This window comes from Hipposideros armiger, unplaced genomic scaffold, assembly GCF_001890085.2.
Source record: "Hipposideros armiger isolate ML-2016 unplaced genomic scaffold, ASM189008v1 scaffold_867, whole genome shotgun sequence".
Taxonomy (NCBI): domain Eukaryota; kingdom Metazoa; phylum Chordata; class Mammalia; order Chiroptera; family Hipposideridae; genus Hipposideros; species Hipposideros armiger.
In genome coordinates, this window is record NW_017732217.1 from 307,356 (window position 1) to 316,420 (window position 9,065).

General features: G+C 46.7%; 1 protein-coding gene across 3 annotated transcripts in view; it reads right to left on the bottom strand.

Annotated features, from left to right (window-relative positions):
- Positions 1-9,065, bottom strand: part of AKT2 (AKT serine/threonine kinase 2) — a 61,856-nt gene that overhangs the window by 21,720 nt on the left and 31,071 nt on the right. For all 3 annotated transcript variants that reach the window (XM_019629781.1, XM_019629783.1, XM_019629782.1), the window contains exons 3-4: positions 2,674-2,802; positions 885-996 (exon numbers count right to left, since the gene is read on the bottom strand). In XM_019629781.1, coding sequence (XP_019485326.1) covers positions 885-996; positions 2,674-2,802 — 241 coding nt within the window. The remainder of the gene's footprint in view (positions 1-884; positions 997-2,673; positions 2,803-9,065) is intronic.

Genomic DNA, 9,065 nt, shown 5'->3' on the forward strand with positions numbered 1-9,065 from the left:
GCCCTCTACAGCTAAGATGGTGAACAACAGCTCGACCTGGAGCTGGGCTGCCGTGAGTCGCCAGCAACAGCATAGGCTGCAGTGGGGCTGGCCGGCAGCGGGCTTGAGCTTTCGTGAGCTGCCGTGAGCCGCCGCCCAATGGCCGGCGAGCGACTGCCTCACCTAGGAAGAGAGCAATGAAAATACCAACATGGGCCAGTGAAGCGACGTCCTCCACAACTAGACTGAAAAACAAAAGGACAGAACTTATCTGTTCCCCTCCCCTAATTCCCCAATAAAATCTTTAAAAGAAAGAAAAACAAAAGGAGTAGGGCACACAAGTCTCTATCCAAGTAAGCTTATCCCTGTGAGAAGCTCTTGCAGGACACATGAGAGTAGCGTGTGGGGACATGAGAGGACACACATGGGGAGGTGTGGGGAGAGGGGGTCAAATGAAGCTTCCACTGGACACCTGCTTACACAAAAATCGAGCAGATTTTTGAACCAGAACTGTATCATCTCTTCTGATTATTACACTGATCTTTTAAAAACTGAATCTCTGGACTGCCTGCCTCACAATCAATGGAGATGTTTATTAAAAATGCAGCTCCCGGATCCTCCACAGATCTCCAGACAATCAGAGGCCCTGAAGTGGCTCTGAGCTCTGTACTGTTTCCAAGCTCTGTCCGTGATCCCAATGCACCCTCCAGTCCTTGGACTGTAGGGGTGTCTGTACACTGAGAACCCGTGCTTTTCCTAGCTCCAGCTGGGGAGACCCCTATGCTAGAAGGGTTGAGACGGGAAACTGCTAAGGAGGGGCCCAGGGGAATCTGTCCATCTGCACCCATTCTCCTCACTGGGCCTGTCCACTCTCAAAGGGCGGCCACACAGAGGCCCAGACTCGCCTCTCATCTGGAGAGTCTACATGGAAGGTCCTCTCAATGACTGTGGTCCACTGCAGGCAGCGTATGACAAAGGTGTTGGGCCTCGGTCTCTCGGTCTTCATCAGCTGGCATTCTACAGGCAGAGGAAGGACAGAGATGGAAGAGTGAGGGGACAGCCCTGCTGGCCTGCAGCCCACATTCCCCAAGCCACCTCCTGTGCCATTCCCATGCCAGATGGTGTTGGGGACACTTTAGTGACTGAGACAGCCCTAGACGTGTCCCCATGGGGCTCAAGATTCAGTGTGTGTGTGACAGACCATAAGACAATGATGGTTCAGTGGTCAGGGCTGTGGTGGGGGAATCACAGGGCGTCTCCCAAAGGAAGGGGGCATTTCTGTACTGAGCCCTGAAGGAAGAGGGAACATGGTCAGTTAGACAGAAGGGTGCATCATGTCCAGAGCCTAGAGGTGCCAGAGGGCCCAGCACACCTAGGGAATAGCAAATTCTGTTCTAGGTGTGAGGAGCGGAAAAGTAAGGGACAGGCTGGAGAGGTGGGAGGGGCCAGCCTACAGGGCTCAGGGGCATGGCAAGAAACCTGGACTTTGTCCTGAAGGCAATAGGGAGCGATGGAAGGCTTAAATAGGGTCGGGTCATAAACAGACTTAGCCAGATCCCTCTGGCTGCCACGTAGAGGATGAGAGAGAACGGAGGCTGGGAGTGCAGAGAGGAGGCGCCAGAGTGGAGCCACGGGGGAGCGGGGAGGAAAGGGCAGGTAGACATGCCAGAGGTGGGTAGAGGGACACCTAGGATGAGGCCTAACTAAGCCTGTGGCCTGAGGAGTAGGAAGCAATAGGGCCCTTCCCTAGATGGAGACAGGAAGTAGGAGAAAGTTGGGGCAGAAGAGGGGAGACTAGTAGGCCAGTTTTGGACATGGTGGGTATGAAGGACCTAGAGGACACCCAGGGAGAAACATATAGGAAGCTGCTCAGGACAGGCTGGCCATTCAGGTGAGAAGCCAGGGCTGGGAACAGCCATGTCGGGAGTCACCAGCCCATAGCAAAGGCAACCAGAGAGGGAACTGGGGCTGGATTCCAGAGAGAGTGGGTTGGGCTAGACTCAAGCGGTGAGACCCGGCAAGAACCTGGGGCAGGGAGCTAGGTAGGGGAAGACAGTGGTCTCGGCTAAGGAGTGACAGTGAAGATGGGGGTGTCTTTACAATTTCTTAGGAGGTAAGACACCGAGGATGTGGTGATGTGGTGACCAATCAGGTCAGCAGGGAGGGAAGGAAGCAGGGGATCAGAGGCAGCACCGTGGCTCTGCAAGGCCCAGGCAAGGGCTTTTGGCCTGCCAAGCTTTCCCTGGGCAGGATCCAGCTAGAAGACACCATTTGGATACCACGGAGGGGACGGAGGACATGAGGTTAGCCCTGAAGTCATCTGAGACGGAGGCCATGGCTGCCTCTTGGTTAGAGGGACAGAGAAGCAGGCTATTACCAGAATGCAGGGGCACCTGACACCCGCGAGAACCCCAGGGCTGGCCGGCAGCAGCCAGGACCACAGAAGCAGTGCTGCCTGGGGCGGGGGGCTGGGCAAGTACCTGGCTTCTCCCTGCTTCCCATGTTCCCTCAACCCACCAGTATAGCCCCCTGGGCCCAACTGACACAAAGGTGGAGCGGGGGAAGGGTGAGAAGCAGGGTAAACAGGCCCACAGCCCCAAAACAGCCAACCCCCAAGTGTCCCCAAGACCTACCTGTCACCATTCTCTGAGCACCCAAACTCTGGCCCTCCCATCCACCCACCCCAAGACGCACCTGCAACGGAGAAGTTGTTTAGGGGGGGCAGGGTCTGGTCAGGGGCCTCGGGCCGTTCCTTATATCCAATGAAGGAGCCATCACTCTTCAGCAGGAAGTACCGGGGCCTCCAGGTCTTTATGTATTCACCTGAACCAAGGAGGGAGAGAGGTCAGGGCAGGCAGCGTGGATGTGAAGTGCCTCACAGGGGGCACCTGGGTGGGAGAAGGGTGGACCAGAGGGTGGGCAAGACAGTGCCTCTCCCAGAGAAACCCTTGAGGCAGCCCCTGCTGATGCAGGCTAGGTGCCAGGCTGGGCCCAGTGATTCAGAGGTCATGCCTGGCAGGAAGGCGCCTACTGCAGTGCCCCAGGGCACCAGCTGCCTCAGCGTGTGGCCAGCAGCAAACCATCCTTGCCAGCACGTGGCCCAGTCCCAGGAGAGGCCCAGGCTTCCAAACACACATGCCCTGTGGCCCTGTAAGGCCAAATCCCATGGGCTGGTATTCACCAGTACAGCCGTGCAGGTGGATCAAATGTCAAAACACTGTGCCAGGCCGGGTATAACTGCTGCTCTGCCCTCCAAGTCTCCCCTGACCCTTTCCATTTGTTCTAACCATGAATATCCAAGCACCTGTATGTGCACACAAACACATACACACATACACACACACACACACTCTTGAGGACCCACTCCTCAGAGGGCTGCTCAGAATTAACATGAGATGGGGTGTGAAATAGGTGAAAGGAATTAGAGGCACAAACTTCCAGTTATGAAATAAGTCACAGGAATGTAAAGTACAGCATAAATACATTCAATAATATTGTAATAACTTTGTATGGTGACTTGTGGTAACTAGGCTTATCGTGGGGATCATTTTCATAATGTATATAAATATCAAATCACTATGATGTACACCTGAAACTAACAGGATATTGTATGTCAATTACATGTCAATAAAATGAGTAAATAAAATTCGAAAAATAAATCAGTAAAATAAAATGCTATTTAAGCTCTCGAAAAAAAAAGATGATGAAACAAAAACTTGTACGTAAATGTCCATAGCAGCATTAGTCATGATCGTACAAAGTGAAAACAATCCAGAAGTGCATCAACTAATGAATTAATAAACAAAACGTGTCATATCCATACAATAGAATATTATTCGGCCTTTAAAAAAAAAAAGGTATGGCTGCTACAACATGGATGAACCATAACTTATGTTTAAGTGAAAGAAACGTTGTCACAGAGGACCACAAATTAGATTTCATTTATATAAAAATGTCCAGACTAAGCAAGTCTGTATACATGAACAGTAGATTAGCAGTCGCTAGGGCTGAGGGTGGGGGAGAGTCTGGGGAGAGATTGGAAGGTGAAGGCCTGGAGAAGGATGGGGAGGGAGAGAGGTCAGGGCAGGCAGCCAGGTGTGAAAGTGCCTCACAAGGGGCATCTGGGTGAGAGGGTGAACGAGAGGGCAGGCAGGGGAGTGGTAGTGAAATGTGCTAAAATTGACTGTGGTGATGGATGCACAACTCTGAATACTAAGTCACTGAACTGTACACTTTAAATGGCTGAACTGTATGGTATGTGAACTATATCTCAAGTTATTAAAAAAAAAAAAAATGAGATCACAACCATAAAGCACCAGTTGAGGGCCCAGCACACTGCAGGCACTCAACTCACATGGCACGTGTGAGACAGGATGGCAGGGTGTGCTCTGAGCTGTATTTGCTATGTGGACACCAGTAAGTCACTTCACTTCTCTGAGTGTTTATTTTCTCTTACGGGGATATGCATTAATTGATGATGATGATGAAGATGAAGAAGATGATATGATGATGATTAGATAACACTATAATGATATTTTATGCCAGGTACTGTCCTAAGTATCTTATAGGTTTTAACTTACTAAATTCTTTCAAATGTAGATACAAAATGATTCCATGTATATAAAGTTTAAAAACTAGCAAAACCCCAAATTCAGTAGCAGATTAAAAGGATTATACACCATGACCAAGTAGTACAAGAATGCAGGGGAGGTTCCATATATGAAAAGCAATCAATGTACTACACAATAGAATGAAAGAAAAAAAAAATCATCATGTCAACTGAGGCAGAAATAGCATTTGACAAAATCCAACACCATTTCATGATAAAAAAAAAAAACACTCAGCAAAGTAGGAATAGAAACTAATAGGATATTGTATGGAATAGAAGGGAATTTCCTCCTCATGATAAAGGGCATCTATGAAAAACCCACAGCTAGCATCATACTCAATGAAGGACTGAAAGCTTTCCCCTAAGATCAGGAACAAGACAAAGGTGTCCACTTTCACCAATGCTATTAAACACTGAACTTGATGTTCTGGCCAGAGAAAAATAAAAAGATAAAAGGGATCTAATGTGAAGGAATACGTATAACTATGTTTATTTGCAGATAACATGATCCTATATATATTGGATTGTCTTAAAAGTCATGACGCATTTTTGCAATGAAAAACAGAAAAATACATCATGACTTTTCTGACAAGCCAATAGAAAATCAAAGAATCCACAAAATAATTACTAGAGCTAATAAACAAATTCAGCAAAATAACAAAAATCAGTTGTATAAACAACCCAATAGTAAACAACCCAAAAAAGAAATTAATAAAACTGTTTTCAACAGCATAAGGAGATGAAAGATTTATACACTAAAAACTACAAAATACTGCTGAAAGAAACAGAAGACCTAAATAATACAAAGACATCCTGTGTTCACAGACTAGAACACTTGATATATTTAAGATGACAACACTACCCAAAGTGATCTACAGATTCAAAACATCCCCTATCAAAATTCCAACAGTCTCTTTTGCAGAAATGAAAAAGCCAATCCTCAAAATTTACATGGAAGGTAAATTCACATGGTATGGGGTCCCAAACAGCCAAAACAATATTGAAAAAGAACAAAGTAAAAGGATTCACACTTCCCAATTTCAGAACTTACTATAAAGTTACAGTAATTGAATCAGTGTGGTGTAAGGATAGACAGACATATAGAACAATGAATAGAATTGAGAGTTAAAAAAAAAACACAAAAAAACACACACACATTTACAGCCAACTGATTTTCAACAAAAGTGACAAGACCATTCAACTGGAAAAGACTGGTCTCTTCAACAAATGGTGCTGGGACAACTGGATATCCACATGCAAAAGAACAGAGTTGGAAAGGGCTGTTGGAAAGGGCTGGCCGAGTGGCTCAGTTGGTTAAGAGCTCACTCAAGGGTTTGAGCTCTGAACAACAGCGGTTCGAGTCTGGCCCAAGCTGAGCTGCCGCTGAGCTGCCAACAGGTGGCAGGATGGCTCAGCTAAAAAAATAAATAAAATAAAAAATAAAAAAATAAAAGAACAGAGTTGGACCCCTACCTCACACCATATGTCACACAGAAAAATTAACTCAAAATGGATCTACTTAAATGCAAGAGATAAAACTACAAAACCCTTGGAAGAATACATAGGGGTAAATCTTCCAGAACTTGGATTGGCAACAGATTCTTAGATATGACACCAAAAGTACAAGCAACAAGAGAAAAAAAAAAAGTGGACTCATTAAAAACTTTTGTACAAAGGACATTATCAAGAAAATAAAAACACAACCAAAAGAATGGGCAAAAAAAATTATTTGCAAATCACATTATCTAATAAGGGTTCAGTATCCAGAATATATAAAGAACTCTTACAACTCAACAACAAAGAGACAAACAGCCTGATTATAAAATGGGCAAAGAACTTGAAATAGGGATTTCTCCAAAGATATACAAATGGCCAACAAGCACATGAAAAGATACTTAACACCATTAGTCATTAGGGAAAAGCAAATCAAAACAATGATAAGATACCAACCACTTCACAATCACTAAGATGGCTGTAGTTTTTTAANGGTTTGGACCCCACATGGGCCAGTGATGCTGCGCCCTCTAGAGCTAGGACGGTGAACAACAGCTCGACCTGGAGCTGGGCTACCATGAGGTGCCAGTGACAATGTAGGCTGCAGTGGGCTGCCATAAGCTACCGTGAGTGGCCGGCAGCCAGAGTGAGCGGCCGGCGGCCGGCGAGAGCTGCCGTGAGCCCCTGTGAGCAGCTGTCCAATGGACAGTGACTGATCTGCCTCAGCCAGGAAGAGCGCAATGATCACAATACCAACATGGGCCAGTGAAGTGATGTCCTCCACAACTAGACTGAAGAACCAAAGGACAGCAACTTGTCTGTTCCCCTTTCCCGATTCCCCAACACTGTTCCCTCCCCCCAATTTCCCAATAAAAGCTTTAAAAAAAAAATCACACTAATGTAGTATACTATTAAGCATATCTGCCAAGACCAGGGTTTGCAAACTTTTCCTGTAAAAGGCCAAACAGTAAATATTTTCGGTTTTGCAGACCACATGGTGTCTGTCACAACTACTCAACTCTGCCATAGCAGGGGAAAAACAGACATGGGTGTGGTTGTGTTTCAATAAAACTTTATTTACAAAACGGGAGACCAGGCCATAGTTTACCAACCCTGCTCCAGACCTAATTTCAGGTTTACAGGAAATATAGGCACAGAGGAACAAAGTAAATAGCACCAAAAGGTAATAATATGACACATCCACAGTTTGGAACCTTCTAGAAGACAACTAGCCTGGCTTATCCAAAAAAATCAATGTCATGGGTGGGAAGGGAGACCAAGAGCTGAACTAGATTAAAATAGGCCAGAGACAACATGTACCTTGAGTAAATCCTGGTTTGCAAAACATTTTCAGGACAACTGGGGAAATTCAAGAATAGCATGGCTATGGGGAAGATATTAGTAAATACATGTTATAAAGAACCACCTCAGGTGTGATAACAGCACCATGAATCTGTAGAAGTCCTTATTCTTAGGAGATGCCTGCTGAAGCATTAAGGTGGTAAATGTCACAAATGTGAACAGCAGTTCAAAATTCAGCATAAAATATAGCAGATGAGGCAAACATGGCAAATGCTGAATTGCTGAATGGAGGTGCGGACATCTAGACATTCATTTATTATACTAAATGTATGTTGGAAACAAGCTGGCAGGGCAGGAGGGTCAGGGAATCCCTCCAGCTGCCCGGAAGGGCAGACCGGTAAAGACAGGCGGGGCTACCAGAGCCCAGTGAGCAGGCCGCTGCAGCATCTAGGCAAGGACCAGTCACCAGTGTGGTCCCTATCAGCCTCTGCCCCACACCCCAACCACCACCTCTCCCCAGGCTCGGGCCTATGTTGCTCAGAGCAGTGAGGATAGACCCGAGCAAAGCAGGCTCCCTTCTTGCTGGCTTTCTGGCTCACGCGTCCCTGGGGTGAAGGTCAGGAAGTTGGGGTTTGGTCTCAGAACAGTACCAGATTTCTCTCCAGTGGCAGAGGCAGGTGCTAAGAAAAGGCGGAAGGCAGGGCTCTCTAGCCCTCCCAGGCTTAGGAAAGGGGCTCTTCCCTACAGTGAAGGGCATGGTATCTCACTAAAGTAGAAACCAGCGCGCGTCTCTTGCCTACTAACATGCTTTGCCGGCTCCCCACTGCTCTTTTCCAGGCTTGCACACTGTGTGCCAGGTACCGCTGAATCTAGGGCTTCCTGTTTGTCATCCCCCTGAATCTTTTAGCAACCCTGTGACAAACCCCAGCTGATTCACCACCTGCCAAGCCCTGCGGGGATCTCCATCTGGAGTCCAGGCCTGGCTGAGCTCACCAGCTTCAAGGCTCTCCACTTCCCTGCTTCCAAAACCCCTGGCCCTTGATTCTTTGGTGACACAAAACCCTCTGTGGTCCCTGGAATGACAAGATGTCTGACCTCCAGGACTTACATATGCTGGTCCCTTTTCCTGAAGTCACCTTCTCCTTCCTATCTCTGTGACCCATACTTCAAAACTCAGCCCAGTACCCAGAGTCCTATATATTGGTCTCAATCTGCTTTGACTGGCAGTCTATGATTTGGTCCCCAGTTTTCAACCTGAGATAGTAATTCTGTTCCCCTTGGTGGGGCGAGTATATTTTTAACCTTGGGGATGTATGCAACGATAATTACAGTGTGGATTGTGGTAACATGTCTTGTGATATTGTTTTGTGTATGCTCTAGAAATGCAATGTCCAAGAGGGTAGCCACTAGGCATATGTGGCTATTTAAATTTAAATTAATTAAATAAAATAAAAGAATTCCATTCCTCAGTTGCACTCACCACATTTTAAATGCTCAACAGGCACATGTGGCTAATGGCTACCCTCTTGGGCACCGCAGGTATAGAACATTTCTATCATAGCAGAAAATTTTGTTGGACGGCATTGTTTTAGGGTTCTCCAGAGGGACAGCTGAATCCTCACCCCACAGACAAGTTAAAGTAGAGTTTCTCAAAGAGAGGCCCAAAGGGACAAAGTGGGGG